The sequence below is a fragment of the Symphodus melops genome (genome assembly GCF_947650265.1).
Source record: "Symphodus melops genome assembly, chromosome: 7".
Taxonomy (NCBI): domain Eukaryota; kingdom Metazoa; phylum Chordata; class Actinopteri; order Labriformes; family Labridae; genus Symphodus; species Symphodus melops.
The window spans coordinates 9,624,023-9,644,121 of record NC_136697.1 but is presented as its reverse complement, the minus strand read 5'-3'; the positions used below and the strand labels follow the sequence as shown (position 1 = coordinate 9,644,121).

The 20,099-nt window shown below is 39.5% G+C and overlaps 1 protein-coding gene across 2 annotated transcripts; it reads left to right on the top strand.

Annotated features, from left to right (window-relative positions):
* Window positions 1–3,344: 3,344 nt before the first annotated feature.
* On the top strand, window positions 3,345–18,417 carry xirp1 (xin actin binding repeat containing 1). Of its 2 annotated transcripts, XM_079347667.1 has the most exons (6): window positions 3,345–3,561; window positions 4,468–4,546; window positions 9,613–9,764; window positions 9,938–9,979; window positions 11,230–15,696; window positions 16,130–16,255. In XM_079347667.1, the coding sequence occupies exons 1-6, from the start codon at window positions 3,364–3,366 to the stop codon at window positions 16,130–16,132; spliced, it is 4,941 nt and encodes a 1,646-aa protein (XP_079203793.1). In that variant the 5' UTR covers window positions 3,345–3,363; the 3' UTR covers window positions 16,133–16,255. The 2 variants fall into 2 exon arrangements, with proteins under 2 accessions (XP_079203793.1, XP_079203792.1); XM_079347666.1 differs by lacking the exons at window positions 3,345–3,561; window positions 4,468–4,546 and adding an exon at window positions 6,570–6,675 and having other exon boundaries at window positions 11,230–18,417.
* The last annotated feature ends 1,682 nt before the right edge of the window (window positions 18,418–20,099 follow it).

Below are 20,099 nucleotides of genomic sequence, written 5' to 3'. Positions count from 1 at the left end.
TGTGTGTGTGTGTGTGTGTGTGTGTGTATGTGTGTGTGTGTGTGTGTGTGTGTGTGTGTGTCTGTGTGTGTATGTGTGTATGTGTGTAATTGTCACTCTACTTTGTGCTCCTGCTTTTTGTTATAATCCACATGTATGAGTACATGAATTGATTTTTGTCTCTAACTACGCCCAGCAATAAAAGAACAACGGTAACACATTCTCTGTCAACCATCATGTGAGCATTTTTTTTTCAGTAGTAATGTTGTGGGAGCTGAATGAACGTGACTTGACGTGAGTTTTGACATGAGTTACAGTAACAGACCAAGTATGTCCGGCATCTGAGCACAGCTTGACTGCAGCTGCTGTCACAGAGCACACTTCTCACAGCTTTCTTTGAAAGCATCACATTAGTATTTAAATACTAAAGTGAAAATGAAGACACAGATTTGATGTTTGTGGTTTGTTTTGCATAATAGAAATATGTGATGTTAACAATATATATTATGACCTTGTTTTTTAGCACTTTTTAATAAGTATTCAATAAATTAATTGAAAAAGTCAATTAATCTTTATTTGTATATTCATAACAAATGAGCAGGTCTAGACTCTTTGTTTGAGTCAAAGTTCAGGGTTTCTTTATTCGTCTTCCTGGGGAGAAATGTGTCTTGGATTCTGGGGAAATTGCTGCACAGACAATACACGAAACAAATCAAAACAGTTAATAGAAATTTGCAAAACATTAGCTTATACGCGTATCATAAACACCCAACATGAATCCTTCATGAACACTAAGTAACATTTAGCAAAGTTACTGTGGCAACCCAAAAAGTCCTTTAAGAGGCAGAAACCTCGAGCGGAAACAGACTGATGAACAGACGTCTGCAGAAGCTGTTGAACGTGACAACGAGAGGCAGATTCAGGAAGACGGAGAAAGAAAACAACAACAACAACAACAACAACAATGACTGAAGCTACAATTCCAGAGATAATGGTTAAAGTATGTGTAGTATAAGCAGTAACAGCTCATAGACTGATCAACATTAGTACAGAATGAAATAGGGAGGACTGATGAAACATAGCAGTTGATGTTGAGCAGACCGTAGATTCACATTCATTGATTGATTCACATTAGATAAATTGAACAATATTCAATGAAACAAGAAAACAATAATGAGAGAAGCACATCAAATAGGGATATATTTAAATATCTAATACACAACATCATAAGTTAGTAATAAAAACAGGTGTCTATTGAAATATAACATCAGATCAGGATATTAAGATACCTAAGACATGATTTGTGTAAATGTATGAACCTTAAATGTGTTTTGATGCGAGTAGAAGATGTCACACCCGGAAGCCTCAGGTCACAAGGTGTGAATGGACTTTGGACACTGGAAATTGCTGTGTCTTGTGAGAGATGCTCCTAAACCTCAACTCAGACACAAAGACCGAGATGCACAGGTGACTCCTGCTTCTTCTCTTCAGGTACGCAGCTTGCTGTTTAATATTGATTCTGCACTCAAAGACGTGTTATGTGGTGTGTAATGATTTTGTAGCTGCTTTCTAGCTTATCTCTGATCTTTGAACCTGGAAACCTTTTTAAATGATATGTTTGTAAATTAACTTCTCTGTTCAGAGTTAAGAACACTTGATGTTTATCAGATATTTATTGTTTTATTTTTCACAAATGGGCATGTCTTTTAACAGCAGTGAAATAAAACATGGATGTTTGCACGGTAGTCTTTCTGAGGCACAGATTTGTGCAGGAGTTCATAAACATTAACAGAGTCATATGACTGTCAGCAGGACAATCTGGTCTGTAATAAATCAAAGTCTTAAAGTCCTGCCAGGATGCTGCATAAAGAGGATTATTTAGAGACATTTGTAGGCAGAAAAACAAACACGATACTGTGTAAATATTTCATGGTTGTTGTCACAGTGTAACATTTCCTGATTGTAGCTGCTGTCAGACGGTCTTGTTATGGAGTCGTTCGGTCTGAGGAGGACTCAGTCCCTGAAGAGTCTCTCTGACGGTCAGGAGAGGTCATGGGTCATGCCAGCCTCCACCCGCTGGGACAGGAAGTCCGTGTTTCAGCTGGTGCAACAGTGAGTTCAATATACGACATGTGCACGTTCACTAACAAACCTAACTTACTGTAGGAACTGACATAAAACATGTTACAAACATAAGGAGCTTATCAAGCAAAATCAATCAATCAATCAGTCACTCAATCTTTATTTGTATAGTGTCAATTCATAACAGGTGCAATGTCAAGACACTTTACAAAAAGCGTGTAGAGGACCTTACTCTTTGTCTGTTAACAATACAAAAGAGCAGGTAAAAAGATCGTGCTCATCGTTTACACCTTACTTATTGCTTTATTACAAGAGCCCAGCTTAGTCAGTGTGGCAAGACAAAACAAGGTGGCTGTTGATTACATTTTTCCCCTGCTCTAATTGGTGAATAATATGTTTTTCCATAGGATTTAAATAATACAAACCATTTGTTGTTTGTTTAACCTGTTTTAACATTCAATTTTGGATCCTTTTTTTTTTTTTTTAAATTGCAGCCACAATATATCAGTCTGAAAGTCCTCAACACATTTTTCTTTTGTTCAGTGACAACATACACGTTTTCAAATAAGTAACAACTTCTAATTAGTTTCCACAACCCTCGGCTTCCATTTAGCATTAATTTGAGAAACAGCAACACACGTCTAACTGAATACATTAACATACAGTAGACATGAATTATCTGTACATTAAAGTTCTTAAATTTAAAAATATGTATACGTTTTTTTTCTCAACCTAAGATTATTCTGTGGTTAAAAGGAAAAGTTCCATTAAAATAAATGTGTGAATGAATGTCTCCAAACAGTTACCAAAGTTGTGCAGACTTAACCACTGATGAGAACATGGACGCTAAATTTCAGGTAAGTTATTATTATTTTTTTTCATCTCTTGTTACTCGAGCAATATCTGAAATTCAGCTCCGTTCAGATCCTTGTAATGTAGTTACCTCAGACCATCTACTTTGTTGTAGCCTAGGTCTACATTTATTTGTATGTTTTAATAGATGTAAAGAGGACAAACTGCTGTTAATTAATTTTTCATTGTTCAGAACACCAGTCTGAGGCAGAGCGATACATATTGACAAAATGTTACTTCCTACATCAGCACTAATGGAACACCTCTTGTCCTATCAAATTACTCAGCCACAAGCTGTTTTAAAAAATGTTGATAAATAATTGAACATAAATCCATTTCTGCTGTCAGGGTTCAGAGAGCTGTGTGGATGGATGGAGGAGGATGAAGAGCAGAGAGAGCGTCTCTTTGGGCGGGTCTGGAAGGATCTCAAACCTGTCGAGAAGTCGCTCCATGGACTTTCTTCCTCAGAGAGAGTCAACAGGCACTAAAGCTCTGTGTGCTCTGTTTGAGTCCAAGGCCTCCCTGCAGCAATGCTCCAGCAGCCCCCCACTCAGCTCTGTGCCTAATAACAAAAGTATGAAAGGGAGAGAGCACCACCTGCAGGACTGGAGAAGTCACAACACTCCTTTAAAGGAAACATCCATTCAGGTGTGTTCATGTCATTTTTACAGAGATGATTCAGCAACTTTTACCTCAAAGCAAAGCGTGTGTGAGAGATCAAACTCTGATACCCTTCACTGGTTGGTTCTCCTTCCAAGATTGAAAAGTAATGATCATCAACTCTGTGATGTCGGTGTGCTCAACAAGAAGCTAAAGCTCACAGGTGGTTAGAAACGGCCTTGCTTGTTCTGAGAGTAACAGCCCACTTTGAAATATTCATATGGCTTACATGACTCGTGAAATTATGTTGTATCTAGTTAATTGTCACCCTCACAACAAATAAAATGAATAAATACATTTATTAAATCGAAATAAGTAAATGTCTCTGTTTGTGAGATGAATAAAGGATTATCTTATTTTATCTTAAATACAAAATGAACTGTAGGTCTTTACCTCAAAATCAAATGAAGGTTTGTGTTTTTTATAAAATAGTGCAACAAAAAAAGATGAGCCCACTATGTTGCCAACTATGAATCCTACTATTAAAATATAGACTTTGTCATTTGATATTGCCATCTCGGTGTTATGAAGCCTGACATGACCATAATTGTCCAGCTTTGCTTGGTCACTGTCCTTGTTGACAGGCAGTAGCCACTTGACCATCGACTGTTATTAGTTTTCTACTTCACCATGAAATGATAAATATATAAAACCAATGGTGTTTTCTCTGGAGGTTGCTGGGTGTTTACTGTTTTACCTTAAACAGTAAAAACCAAGAACTGTTTACAACTTTACAACTTGCCGGACATAGCCTGACTTAACTTTGGACTCTATTACCAGTCTTTCCTATACTAAGCTAAACTCACAATATCCTAGCAGAAGCTTACAACTGGTTACAGGAAAGAAGAAAAACTCATTTCCAACAGGTCATAACAGCATGTTGTTTCTTCACAGACAAAGTCCTCGGGCGACAGAGGAAAGGTCATGAATGGGCTGCCAGAGTCTTACGACAGATCATCCAGATACTCAAACGGTAAGAAGAAGGGCGCAATTACATGTTGAGTCATTGAGACTTGAAAGGAGGGGGGGGAATGTGTGCCATGGCTTCTCTTACGACATGAGATCACACTTTTATTTTGATGCCATGTTTCACAATCAGTTATATGACATATGATAGCCTGTAGAAATCAGACCACAGCCACTGATCTTTGTCTTAATTATTGTGTTTGGAGCTTCTTTGAAATATGTGTTAAGGCTTAGATATATAGCCGTCTGTGCATACTGACACATCCATCATATCAAATAAATCCAGATTAAGTTACAGCAGAGTAAAAATGTCAGGATCAAGGCCTCTGCTCTTTAAAGTGTCACTTTGTACATCCTGACAGAGTTGTGTGTTTTCCGTCTCTGTGGGGAAACGGCTAAATAAAGACGAGGATGAAGCGTGTAAAAGCATAACTATGTGTTGGGCTTACACGCTTAAGATAGGAGTGAGGCTGCCTCTGATGACTGACCATGACGCAGACCTTGGCCCTCTGAGCCATGCCTCTCTAAGTCCTGTAAGTGATATTGCTGCAGTATCGTAGTTGACGTTTTGACCCTGTGATGTATCTGGAGTGAGTTAAACTCAGACAGCAATGTGAGTGGACATCTACAGTGAGGATTACTGACAAACAAAATCGGCGTGTACGTCTATAAATGGAAAAAAATATTGAATTTCAATGTTTCTATTTAATCTTGGAATGTTTTAAAAGTTTGGTCGAAACTCTGTCAGAGGGACAGCTGGAAACCTCTTTTCAAACATCAACACTGTATTTACAGCCTCCTGGACATTTAGCATTCTGTCATATAAGTAAATTTTTAAGTGCCAATATATATCCTTTGACCTGAAACCTTTCTCAGCAGCTCTCTGTCATCATTAAGGATGTCTTGACGCAGCGTGAATCACTGCCCTCACACTTGTTCTGTCTAAACCAAGAAACCTTCAAAAATAAAAATAAAAAAATCCTTGTTTTGTAATCTTGGTTTCCGATTGAAAGACATTCTGAAACTTGAATGTTTAAAAGAAAAAAGGATTTTGAACTCGGACAAGATCAGGTATTCAGTCTAAGCTTTATCCATGATCAAAGTTACAATTTGTGTTTGTTGATTTCAGGACAGATTAGAAGAACCAAATCTTACAAAACCCTGACTGGGTTAATAAAACCCAACAACAGCCCTTTCACCGATACAACGTTAGACAGAAAAACAAAACATATTTTGCACTTGTTTACTGAACTGTTACAGTGACGTTGTCAATAAGACATTTGAGTTGTTAAACTGTCACTAACTGGCACGTTACATTTGTGAGAGGTGAAACATAAAACTCAAAGTGTTGCCAAATTAACGACGCTAAACCTTAATATTTACAGTTTGCACTAAACACGGTTTGCAGACAAGGAGGCAAAATCTCAGTGAACCACTTAAACTGCAACTCTTTAACTGGGCCATCAGCTAGTTTGTAGTGTGTATTAAACGACCCAGTTTATTCACTCAGAAACACCCCTGCACTTCCATCTATGAAGGCTGTTAATCCGCATTTTGTAAACCTTTCTGAGGCACAAGTCTGGGTCAGGTTGTTGTATTCTAGTTTTTCTTTGAACTGTGGGTGAACTGAATACCTGACCTTCGTTAGCAAAAGTGGATTTCCAAATCCATACCATCTTATCCAGAAAAGAAAAAAAAACATTTGAACAACCAGGATCTAGTCTACTGTATTTTTTTCTTTGTAGCCTATGAAGTTTCAAATAAGCCTTTTAACTTGTGTATTATTATTTTTTTTACTATTTTGCTCACCAAACACCCATTGACATGCATACAAGAGGTCCCACCCAGTGCCCGTTATAGTGGGTGACAATGTATCTGTGGGAATGGGAGGTGGAGGGGTCCCCTAACTGACTAACACAGGAGATTGACTCAGCCGGGTTGCAGCACCCTCCCAAAATAGCCAAAGTCTTCCAGCGGGGCTCTGATAAAAATCAGCTGTCACCGAGGCCACAGGACGAGAAAGAGTTCAGTCAGAGAGAGAGAGAGAGAGAGGAGACAGACGGTATCACAGAGACCTGAAGAGACACACATCAGAACGACAGGGAGGGACAGAGAACCACGCCGGGCGGTGTTTTAGTAAGTATCATGAGAAACACTTTACTGAAATGGACAAGTCTGGTATGAACGTGTAGATTAAGTAGTAAAGAGGAAGCAGAACTGTTTATCAATGACTAAAAAAAACAGATTTTTAAAGTGGTGTTGTTACTGACGGTACTTTGATTCAGTCAGAAGGGATTCAGAGCGCTGAGATTAGCAGAATAAACCACGGAACGGACGCGCTGCACTTTTTCTCAACTAACTCATTACGTCAAAAATGTTAAGTCACAGTTTCTAATTTCTCCAGCGTCTCAATATTAAGTTAAATCCCTCGATGACCAACTTTCACTCACAATCGAAAAACAAAAACAGAACTCTATCATGATCTAAAAGCTTTCCATACGAATTCTTATTTATGGCATTATCCGATGAGTGGAATTAAAGTTGTTTTTGGCATCTTCATTAAGTCTTAAGTGGATTTCAACCAACACGTCTTTATCCTTAGAGATGTCAAGAATGAAAGATAGGACATGAGTTTTTCTTAGAACAGTGGTGAAAAAAACGATATTGGTCATACAAGCAAAAATAATGGTAATCAGAGGTAACCTTTATTATAGCGTGATGTGCTATTAACAAGTGTGAAGCCCGAGCAGCCACAGCTTTCCATTACCGTCTTTAAATTTGGCTAGAAAACAAAAAGATGATGTTGGTGATCTGAGTGCTCTTGGTTTAACTTTTATTTTTACAAGCAATATCTTGAAACAAACTGTATTCTGCTGGCTTCAGCGCATATCCATTTACAGCACTGGATCCTAAAAAATGTGTGGAATGGGAGGTCAGACATGCTTTCTTTCTTTCCATCATCATCAAAAGAGTTCATCTTTGAAAACAAAGCGGTACATCTGTCGTTCTAATTGATGAAAAGCGGATGTATTTTTTAATGATGTGCTGTTTGTGGCTCTGAGGCCCTCCTACATCAGCACGCAGGTTTTCATTACCGTCTGTGAATGTGGCTATAGTCTGCGACAGCTGATGGTGGTGAAGGTGGTGGTAGTGAAGAAAAAATACCAACTGCATCTCACCGTCATTTGTACAGCTGCCCGTGGTCCAAAACGCCCCCACATTACTGCGCTGCTAATAGCTCCTCTTCATTCCTGCAGAATGAACGCAGATCAAAGAGCTGTCAGCGGGAAATTCTTTCAAAGTGTGGGAAAAAAACTGACAAGGGAACAAATCTTTAAGATGCTTTTAAAGCTCCTGTGAGAAAGTTTAGAGTTGTCATTTTTGCTGCCCACTGTGGACAAAGTGTTATTTTTTAAATATTTGTGCTTCTTTTTTGCTATCTATTTCTAAATATCTCATCCAGATTTATTTTGAATTTTGAATTTGGATTTTTTTCAAAACAGCTGTTTCACCAGGCTGCTCATCCTCTCATCTGACACCTACCCTTCTGCAGGGGCCTCAGAGATGTAAATAACTGTATAGAAATAATCAATATCAAGGCTGATGATTTGGTTTCCTTTTTGGGTTCATATCGAAGCATGAGTAAAAAGTGTAGTTGGTTTCTATTCCAGCTAAAAAAAATCCCAGCTCTGGATTCAAGTGTGTGTGAGTGTTTGGTGATGATAAGTGATGAAGTTGACCTCTCAGTTTAGGTGGTGAGGACTCATTCTGTCTGCTCATTCAATCATGAAAATGCTTTAAGTCCGGACTCGTGAAAGGCGCCGGCCTGCTGGTCCATCCTTTTGTCCTGGGAGGGCTTAGTGGGTGAAAGAGTGGGGCGTGTGTTCAAATCTGGACATTAGTTACAGCTGGATGGCCTGTGCAACACACTGCACTTATGACCTCCAGCCATATTGTTCACTGCAAATATTTCACACATATTCCATATTTCTAAATGAAAGTGATAATGTTAGCACACAGAGGAATCTGCTTTTGAATAAACTAAAGAGCTGTGTTGTTGCAGTGCGTGACAAGGTGAAATACACACTCAAGGCATCGTCTCCACATCTTTCCTGGGATTCGGCTCTCACATTCCTGCGGTCAGGTGTTGATAGTTTGATGGCAAAGAGCTCACACAAACAATGTGCAAACAATCTGTGTAACTCCAGCTGAGCTAGCAGTTGCTGTTTTTTTTTTCTTCTTAGGCGTCATGGTCAGTCAGTGGTATGCAGTTTGGTGAGGCTCCCAGGCAGCAGGCCGTCTGTGTGGGCCTGTTTGGGATCAAAGCCTCTATAAACAAGCTGTGTTGTTACAGTATTTGTCTTTAACTCATTCAGTCATACGCAGGCCTACGTTCAGAGCAATAAGAAGTCCCCCTAAAGATATTCAAAATCGCTGTAGAAACATCGTATGAAGCTCTTGTTACAGCAGAAGTATTTTCCGAGTGTTGACATGCAGCTAAAGCAGCGATAAGAAAGTTTCCAGCATCACTATAAATAAACACCATCAGCATCCCTATAAATAGGCATGCACAGTGTTATCGTTAAAGTCATTGGTGGCACTAAACAGACTCAGCTCGAGTCCCACTTTACGCATATGAATCAACGCAAAACAATTTGTTTGTGAGCTTGGTTAAAGATCTCAGTCTTTGTTATTGTTGAGGACAATTTAGGCTCATTTTAAGGGGGATAGATTATTCGGGTGTCCCCAACAATGAGTCATCTCTTTAAGCTCCAAGCGAAGGCTCTGCATTAAGTACCGTATTTCACAATTCACACAGCATAATTGCAGATGTTTCCTTTGTCATTACTTCTTTTGGTTTGAGACTCCCACACTGCCAACATTTCCTCTCATATTTGAACATGAAACCAATCATGGTTTCTCAAACAGGTGACTTCTACTGCTCAATAAAAAACCTGCAGTAAAAGATAAAGGCTTAAATGGATTCGACACAACCGGCATCGACACATGACAATCGGTTCGGAGATTTCAGGTAGATTTGACATTTGATTTACACTGTCTTTTCTATTGCAGATGACAAATACAGTCCATCACTGACCAAGGGGGGTTCCCCATCTAGACAAAGCCGAGACAAGATATCTTTGTTGTCCTCGGTGAGAGACAGATCAGCTCTGTATCTGTTGAAAGCAGCAGCCACAGACTGCCCAGGAGGCTCCACTCACACTGTGAGTTCCTGACATACCTCTCATTCCTCCACACACACTGAGGTCCGGGGCCTCAACAGAGAATGACCGCTATGCTCTGTTAGAATAGAAAAGACCCAACATTAAACAATAAATCTGCCACACGCGTTTAATGTAAAGCACCTGACTCACAATTTGTTTCTGTTGTTCACCAGGAATTTTCTGATACTCCAGTGACAAGGACTAAAACGACAAAGGTACTTTATATGGTCTCTTAGTATCCTGTAAGTGTGTGTTTGCTGTTTGTTTGTTTGCTGTGTAACTCACTCTTGTTCTGCCTATATGAACAAAGATGCAGGTCACCTTTGACCTGTACTTCAGAAATAACGTTTTTTTTTAATGTTTAGATAAAAGAACTCTAAAACCCTAAATGACTTAATGTTAAGCTCCATATTCTCCACTCATGATCTCTAAATTATGATTCACAACAGACAACGGATGATTTATACAGCGCCATCAAGACAGAAAAATGAATCACATTTAACAACCAGAGACTTCAATCATAATCATGCATGCTCCTCTTGAACCTGAAATTAAAAATCTTGATGGGCTCAATAAAAATGTGTGAATACTATTTAGGGTCTGAGTAAATAATAAAAAATCTCTTGAAATGATTAGATATATGCACAACTCTAAATTTAAACTTGGTTGAGTTTCTGTAAATCTGAAATCTGCTTTTTTTTGTGTGTGAGATAGAATTCATTCAGCAAACTAATCAAAACAATACATTTTAGCTTTTCAACTCTCTAAACACATTATGGGCACCTTTGACAGGGAATTGTCATAATATACATTTGATTATAGATTTACAAATTAGATATGAATAAAACCATAATCTGCGATGCCTGTAGCAAAATTAGCGTATTTCTTGGTTCAGTCCACTAAAAGAATATAAAAATCTAAAAAAGGTTGTCAACATTTTTTTGAGGAAAACTGAAAGTAGCGAAACTTAACTTAATGACATAGCTGCTGTGTTTGAGCTGGATCTGCCATTGTTTGTTAACAGGCTACTTAGTGCACTTAACACTGGCGAACTCAGGATGTTTCAGGGGCAGGGGGCAAAAAAAAGGGCACCTGCTCTATGCAGCGCGTCACCAGCACGATAGTGACCCGCTGAGGGGCACATTGCTGCTGGAAGGGAACTACTTTGCGTTTTTTTTTCTCAAACATTAGGGCACAAGGGGCGCCCCCCCTGCCCCAGTGCACTTAAATTACTGGGTAGGTGTCTTCGTGTGTGATGTCCATCTACTAACAGCGTTGAGGTGTTTTGATAACCTTGGTGTGACAGAAGATGGTTTGCTGTGATAAACATCAAGGGCATAGCGAAAGGTAACGTATGTCTTCACTTGCTAAAATGCATGCCATTCTAGTATTCAAACATTTTTTAATTAATTTAGTGTTTTACTGACACCTGAATATATTACTCCAATCTCTCTTTCATTTAAAGATGGCTGAAGCAGCTAGGAAAATCACAGTGTCACCATCATCTCATGATGACGACGACCTGCCTCTCCCCCCACCTCCTCCCATACCACCAAGACCTCTTGACTATGAAGGTTCTTCAGGAAGTAGCCTTCCTGTGCCTCCACCCAAAGAAACCTTCTCTGGGTTCTACCAACAACGGCAAAAAAGTGAGCTGAAGAGGCTCTTTAAGCACATCCACCCAGACCTAAGGGCAAATATTGATGTTGCAGTGGATGATGAGATTTTAAAGGCGGTGCAGTCTGAAAACCTTCAGGCAGCAGACGCGGGTTATCAGGGGGAAGTCCAATCAATGAGGTGGATCTTTGAGAACTGGACTCTGGACAACATCGGGGATACACATGAAACCAAGAAGTTGTTGTATGATGAAGAGCTGAAAGGTGGAGATGTTAGAGGCACCTCCTCTATGTTCGAGCACATTGACTGCACCCAACAAATGTCTGCCAAAAGACAGACTTCAGTCAGAGGAGATGTGAGAACATCAATGTGGCTGTTTGAGACCCAGCCCTTAGATTCTCTAAATGAATCAAAGAGAGAAGAAGGTGAGATAGTTGAAGCAGTGCTAAAAGAACCAATCCAGACAGGAGATGTCAGAGGGACTCGACTGCTTTTTGAGTCTAAACCACTGAGTGACTTAGGACGCTGCAACTCTGTAGAAGACCACAGCTTCCTAAAACTGAAATCTGAGCTCCAGGAACAGAAAGGAGATGTCCGTAAAACTTTAAAACTCTTCCAGGCAGAACCCTGCTGTGCTATCAGGGACAAGAGTGGCAATATCCATGAGATCAAATCTATCTGCAGGGAGGAGATCAACAGCAGTAACATCAGCACTGCGCGTTGGCTTTTTGAAACACAGCCATTGGACCTGATAAATAAGGGAACTACTGGGGTAAAAATTATTCGGGGTATCTCTCTGGAAGAGGGTCACAGAGGCGGAGTTGACCAGAAGAGGTGGATGTTTGAAACTCAGTCATTTGACACCATACAAGAGGTTGTTGGAGAGGACAACTTTAAAGGAACGTTGGCTGAATGTGCAGGAGAGGCAGATGTTGGAAACAAGAGGAAACTCTTTGAAATGCAACCGTTAGCAGCACTGAAAGGAGACTCTGAAGAAAAGTGTTTGGAAAAAGAGGAAGTCATTGGGGGAAATGTAAAATCATCTCTGTGGCTATTTGAAACTCAACCCATGGAGACTCTTAATGATAGCTATGAAGTTGGCTGTTTGAAGAAAGTCACCATTTCAGCTGACGAACAAGGAGAAGTAAAAGACAAAAAACAAATATTTGAGAGTGAAAGTATTCAGAAGAACATCCCAGTCAAGGAACTAGGGATTGAGAAAGGTGATGTTAAAGGATTCAAACACCTCTTTGAAACAATTCCTTTAAGCAAAATTGTTCATTCTGATGAGACATCCACAGTGAATGAACAAGTTTGTGTTGCAGGAAACATAAAAGGCAACAAAGCAACAGTTGAGACAACTCCCTTATACGCAATAAAGGACAGCTCCGGAAACCTACATAAAGTCACAACAGTCAGCCGGGAAGAATTAATCAAAGGGAAGGTCCAAAACTATAAGTGGATGTTTGAAACCAAGCCTTTAGACAAACTTGCAGAGGGGAAAGAAAACGTTGAGGTCATCAAAGGCATCACGAGACACGAGGATACAATGGGCGATGTCAAGATGGCAAAGTGGCTTTTTGAGACACAGACAATAGATGGGATCCATTCAAAGTTCAACCAGACAGAGGTGAACGTTTCTGTTGAAGAAGAGTCTCGTAAAGGGGACGTAAAGACCTGTAAATGGTTGTTCGAGACACAGCCAATGGACATTCTGTACGACAAATCGGAAAAAGAACATGATAAAGAAACCATTGACAATGCGGATGTTAAGTCCATTACCTGGCTTTTTGAGTCACAGCCTCTTGACAGCATCAAAGATGGAGAAGAATACAACTTGAAGCTCTGCAGCACCACACAGGATTCAGTCAAATCAGGAGTTGGTGTTCAAACAGTAAAACATCTTTTCGAAACAGAAACGTTGGATAGAATAAAAAGGGGTGCAAACACTGAACATGATGTGAGATGCGTCAGCCAGGTCAACTTTCAGTCTGGAGATGTTTCCCGGGTCAAAGAACTTTTTGAATCCCAGTCTCTGGATGAAATAGGGTCAGAAATGATGACAACATGGGATCAAAAGAAACAAGATGAACAGATTGAAAAAGGTTCAGTTCATACATTTACTTGGATGTTTGAGAACTGTCCCATAAACCTGATCAACAAGGACAAAGATGACACACATATTCAGACAGTCAGTGGTGCAGAGAGTGGTGATGTTCAGAACAAAAAGTTTATATTTGAAACCTCTTCCCTGGACAAAATCCATGATCAACCAACTGAACAGGAGTCAGACTCTGTTGAAAAGCCTGTGAGCAATGTTGATGTAAAGTCAAGCACCATGATGTTTGAGTCCATGCCACTGTATGCCATAAGAGACAAAGAGGGCCTGTTTCATGAAGTTACAACTGTGAAAAAAGAGGAGGTAATGAGTGGTGACGTGAGAGGCGCAAGATGGATGTTTGAGACAAAACCCCTTGATGCGATCAAGGAAGAGAACGAAGTTTATGTAATCAGAGCTGTCACCCAAGAGGATGTCAAGAAAGGAGATGTAAAATCGGCAAAGTGGAAATTTGAGACCCAACCCTTGCACTCCCTTACCCCCCGAGAGGAGCCCTCTGTCAGAGTCATTGAAGACTTAGGAAGTAGTAATGTGCAGCTCAATAAACAGATATTTGAATCTGAGCAGTCAAGCAAGAAGTTTGTGCGAATGGTTAGTGTAACTGATGTCCAGCTGGGTGATGTCAGGACATCCACTTGGCTCTTTGAGAATCAAGCAATCGACAGTCTGAAAGGGGAACCTCAGGAGGAAGGTCCAGTTAAAACAGTCCACAGAGAAGACAGCCAGAAAGGAGATGTCAAACGCTGCACTTGGTTGTTTGAATCACAGCCTCTGGACAAAATTAAGGAGTCTGAGGGGGCTTCAGTTCAAAGTACTGAAGAGAAGATACCAAAAGCTGATGTCAAGTGCACAACCTGGCTTTTTGAGACCACTCCACTGGACAAAATCATTGCCAGCAGTGTCGCTGACACTCTGTCCTATCTGTACCAAATGAATTATGTTCATTCAAGTGGAATCATAATAGAAGCAAATGAGAACAAGAACGTTAACATGGCAAAGTATGTGCTTGTTAGTAATGAAGGTGTGCAAATCCAGAAAGAAGATATTGTCGGGGGTAACATCAGGAACATCATAGTGCAACTAATGCTCAAACCAACCCTAAAGCCCCAAGTCTGTCTTCTCAGAGAACTGGAGAAGGGAGAAGTCAATACCACAGTGGTAGAACTTCCAGTTTACCAGTCGTCCACGACTATGAACCTGGAGAGGGATCAGAGAACACAAAACATTGTCCAGATGATCGAGGAAATGCTTGTTCAAGTTAAGGGTCTAAAAAAAGGAATCATAATGCAAGAGACTGCAGAGGGACAAGCTGAGATGTCAGTTTATTCACTTATCTGCAATTATGAAACAAAAACTGACTGTCATGTTATCGAAAAGGGAGATGTTAAGTCTACAATTGGAAGTCTTTTAGCTACGGCTAATAGTCAGAGGACTGCTGCATCATGTATAGTGGACAAAAACGAAAAGGGAAATGTGAATTTGTACACAAGTTGCATCGAGAAAGGAGATCTGCACTTTCTGAAAAGTCTTCATGCTGAGGAAACAGGAGATGAAGTTGATCACAGCCTTTTGACTGAGGAGCATATTGAAATAGTTCAAGGGGATGTGAAGGAAGCAAAAAGAAGTCTTTGTCAGCAAAAAGACCAAGTAGAGCGAACCATTTCTGATGTTTTGCCAGGAGATGTAAAGAATACTAAAAAGGTATTTTCATCAGAGTGCTCCATCAATGTTGAAAACTGCCTCCCAAAAGAAGAAATAATCCCTGGGGACATATTAACAGCAAAGCAACAACTTGCAGAAAAGCAACCTGTCATTGTAGAAAAAGAAGACATTGTGGCTGGTGACATCAAGGCAACAATGCAGTCACTGGAACGTGCAAAGCAACAGAGCATGATTGTTGAGCGAGAGATCATTAAACCTGGAACTATCTATGACATGGACCTGTCAGCTGAAGTTCCTGAAGTAGAAAATGGCCATGCACAAAAAGAGGTCATTTTATCTGGAGATGTAAAAGCAGCAAAAAAGTCCCTGGAAATGGCCAAGCAGCAGAGCATGCAGGTGGAGCGGGAAGTCGTTGTCCCTGGAAAGATATACAACCTGAATGTCAAAACACAAGAGCAAAGCACATCAGCAACAACGCAATCTACATGTTCGTCTTCCTCCAGATGTCAGGAAACAAAGACTAACATATCAAAGGTCAGTGAATCAGGGAAAGCTAAGGAAAGCTATGTTTCCTGTGAGGCTAGTCAACAAAGTGCAATTATAGTTAGTAACTGTGCACCAGTATCACTGCCACAATGTGTAAGCTCTGAGTGTAATGGTCAGACAACAGAAGATGAGACAGAAGGAATTGTCAGAGGAGATGTGAGGGCAGCTATTAGGTCACTGCAAAGTGCTGCAACAGAGCAGAAGCTCATAGATAAAGAAGATATCGTAAGAGGTAATGTCCATTTGGCTCTGCAATCTCTTGAAAAGTCTAGTGTAAATGTATCCAAGGGAGACTATAAAGCTGCAATGATTTACAGAAATTCAGGGAGGGCTTCCTCAGGTAGGAGCGAGACTGTTCACAATCAATGTGTTGTGGTGTCTATGCCTCCATCTGACACAAAACTGTCTCCTTCAATTTCAGTAACCTATGAAGGACAACCAACCATTACAACACAGAATCCATCACGCAGCCCTGTAGCAAATGGATACTCTAATTCATCCAGCCCTGAGAGTGTATCTCCACCTCCAATTCCTCTAAAAACAAGTGGGAAGGTGCAGAGGCCAGCTTTACCACCCAAGCCACAATGGACGAAATCAGTAGTTGTGGAAGAACCGAACACTCCATCGAGTCCTGCTCGTGAAATCACTTGCCTCATTACAAACAATGTCAAAAATACAGCGATACCACCAGTTCAAGGCAAAAAACTCCCAAAACCTTCTTCAGATAAACTACAAGAAAACACAAGACACAACAATACAAGTAAAGAGACCTTGCATGAAACCTACCAAGAAAGATGTTTTAAAGAAGAAGTGCAACACTCAGATCAGGCAACTGAACATCTACCAATGGATTCCGAAGCCCAGCACATTAAGAAATCAAAGAAAACAACACCATCTACAGGAAGCAAATCAGACTGCCAAGGAATGAGTTTAAACAACTATGAAGAGGTAATGGAGAGAAATGTAATACAGAAAATAAATGCAGCTGAAGAGATACAAATATGTATGAAGAATTATGCAGAAGAAGGTAAACATGAAATGAACATGAGCCTGCAGGCCGCTCTCCAGAACTTTGAAAGGAAAGAAAGTCACACTCTGGACAAAAGAATCCCTTCATCCTCAAAGAAGGTTAAATTAATTCAAGACAATTTAAGTGATCATGAAAAAACCAATAAAGCCAATCCTCAACAAAACCAATCACATCTCAAATTTCCAGAGACTCAAACCAACCTTGAGGATAAAGTTGTTTTAAGAGAAAAGAAAGTAAAGGAGACAGATGACCAAAGACGACAAAGGCTTTCTGTCCACAAGGACGAGATCATGAACGGAAATGTGAAAGCAGCGATGGAAATCTTTGACAATCTGAGAAAACGAGAAGAACTCAAAGGAATCCTGAGTCAAGTGCAAGAGATAGAGGGTGAGACCAGCAATGTAGATGTTAGCTCAATGAAGACGTTATATGACAATGTCCCTGCTTGGATAGACACACCAAGTAGAAATGCACAAAGAAGAAAAACTGAGGAAAAGAAAGTTGAAGCAGAACCACAGGACGATGATCTGGAAAGCATATCCTCGGTTGAGACTGCATTTGAGGATCTGGAAAAGGCAAGCAAAGAAATAATGAATCTGAAAGAACAAACATTAGCAAAACTTGTAGACATTGAAGAGTCAATTAAAAAGGCTTTGTATTCAGTCTCCAATCTGAAATCTGAGGCAGACATTGCAGGATTGTCAGGACTATTTGACGAATCGTTGAAATCTGATCAAAACCTTCAACCAGTCAACAACATCAGGAAAATAAGTATCATGTCAAGCAAAGCCAAATCAGGTCAAATCAAAGAGATGTCGAATGTGAATTTGCAAACAACTTTAGATTCAAGTCAGTCTACAGAAGGAGTACCCAGGAAAGTGCACAATAAGCCACTCATCAGACAGTCCTCTTCCCCGTCTTCCCCATCATTCATCTCTATTCACTCAGCTGCCAGGAAGTCTGTTGAACAACCAAAGCCAACCATGTCCACATTTAATCCAAAAACAGAGAGTCATTCTCATAGTTGCCCTGATGCAAGTCGTGATCTGGAACTGGAGTCTGTTGCTGTGGACACTTCAAAAGGTGGTCACAGTCCTGCACAACGCAAGGTCAGTGTTCTAGAGGTAAAAACGGTTCCAGAGCAACCAGCAGGAATAATTGGCAAAAAGACTGTGAGTGAAATGTATGAAGAAACCGATGGCTTCGGGAACGTATTTGTTTCCTCTGTGACTTCAACTGTTGTCACCAAACATTCAGACAGCAAATCATCTGCACTTTTTGGAAGTCCAGCTAGATATGAAGTCATGACCTCCCCCCTAGTTCGAAGATCTGGACACCCATTTGATGACAAAGTGATGAGGAACCCCAAGGAGGAAGGGACAGTGTTTGTGACATTTAGCCAACCAAAGGAAAAGCAATAGTGAACAGTTTTAATTTCCTTAATTCTCGGAAAGCAAATATTCCATTTTGTATTTATTATCTTTCTCTTTTCTTGAAAAAAAGTTGTCATAAAATTGATCCTATGACGTTATCAAAAAGTTTCATTTCATTTTTTATTGTCTTAGATTTTTTTTTACTGTAACCACGATCTAGTTTTAAACTGAAGCTAGGCATATAGCTGATACCTTATGTATTCTTGTGTAAATTGTCAAATAAATTAGGTTTTAAAAGATCCCATCTTAAAACGTGTGTTCTCTTCTTTATACTGATTTATTGTATTGTGTTTTCCCCCACATGTTTAAAACATACAGTTAATTAGATATGGTCTCAAAACAACCAAATCAAAATCAACAACTGTTTTAAATAAGTAAGCTACTTGCAGGCTAGCGAACTGTCACATCATATTTCGTTTAAAATAGGAGATCCCAAAGTTTTCAGCTTACAACTACCAAAATAAGGGTACCAGAAACCAGGGGCTGCCATTGTCCCTGGAGGTAGTTAAGGCAAGTAATGTAGTGTACAGACACACACATACACACACACACACACACACACACACACACACACACACTAATAGGTCCATTCAAGCACAGGTAACGCAAAAAACAACACAAAAGAATACATCCGCCTATATAACAACTATATTATTTTATGAAGTATTTTTTCTAAAAAAGCTAGAACCGGAACACAATTTATTTCCTTGTAGACTTAATCAGTCGTGTAGTGCAGGTATCTACACAGGGATATACACACTTCTAAACCTCTGATTCACATCAATGACTGGTTGACAATATTCAATAGTATGCCGCAATGTTATTCCCTGATGGTGAAGGATAATCTGTCTCTAAATGGATTAGTGCCCACAAACTAAAATGTAGGAGAAGTTTTACATGTCATGTTTATAACAGAGGCAGTTTATCCTCTTTTTAGGCACCAATACACCTCTGGACTTAATCAATAAGTAGACTTAGTAAATCACACAGGTGTGTTTATTTTTATGTGTGAAGAGCGGACAGCTACATTCTTGCTGTTGTTTTAAATTACTTATTAATTTCATTTAAGCATAAATCTGACTTCAAGACAATGGTTTTATTTAAAAATGAACTTTTTTTTTTTTGTTTATATTTTTTAATTAATGGGTAAAAAATGAAATCCCAGATGGTCCTGACCCTTACTTTAAAAACTACTGGTTTAAAAATGGAAATCTGTAAATGAACAATTTTTACGTTTGCTAATCTGAGATATATTCAGAAGGACACCATCCACATCAGCTGCTGTATGTTTGCACCATTACTTTTGAGAAAAATGTTGGCCTCTTGGTTTAGTATTATGTTGACTACATAACATACTTACACATTCCTTCAAAAGCCCTCTCAATGCAACACATACAGTACCAATTGCTGAGCTCATGGGGATTCATAGGGAGAATTAAGAAGTTTGCATAGTTCAAAAATCTGTTAATTTGCTAACTTTCCCGAGTTACCGTGTTATACCTATGTCTTTTCCTTAAATAAAACATTTTATACAACTGTAGTTTTATACTGTGGCACCATGAAGCAAAACAATATTGTTGAAGTGGGCATTGATCTAAACTGTTTCTTTTGGAAGTAGTTTGAACACAAAGAAAAGTTATCATTATAATAAACCATTCATAAATATACCTGCAGAAAAATAACTTTTATTTATAAAAGTATAATACGACAGGACGGTTGTCTAAATTCAAATGTTTAATGAAGCATCCATGGTTATGTTAAAATGATATTGTTCTATCGTCATAGTTCCTGTTACCTGCCAAGGAAATGTGTTCTGCCTGTTTGACACCTGTCTATCCAATGGAAAAAATGGTGGCCAATAAACTTGTCCTGCACAACAGCTGTTTCTGCTGTAAACACTGTCAGAAGAAGCTCAGGTGAGATATCTT

What these genes read in the sequence shown, in the direction of transcription:
- xirp1 (XM_079347666.1), top strand. Translation starts at nt 11,230, where the DNA reads ATGGCTGAAGCAGCTAGGAAAATCACAGTGTCACCATCATCTCATGAT.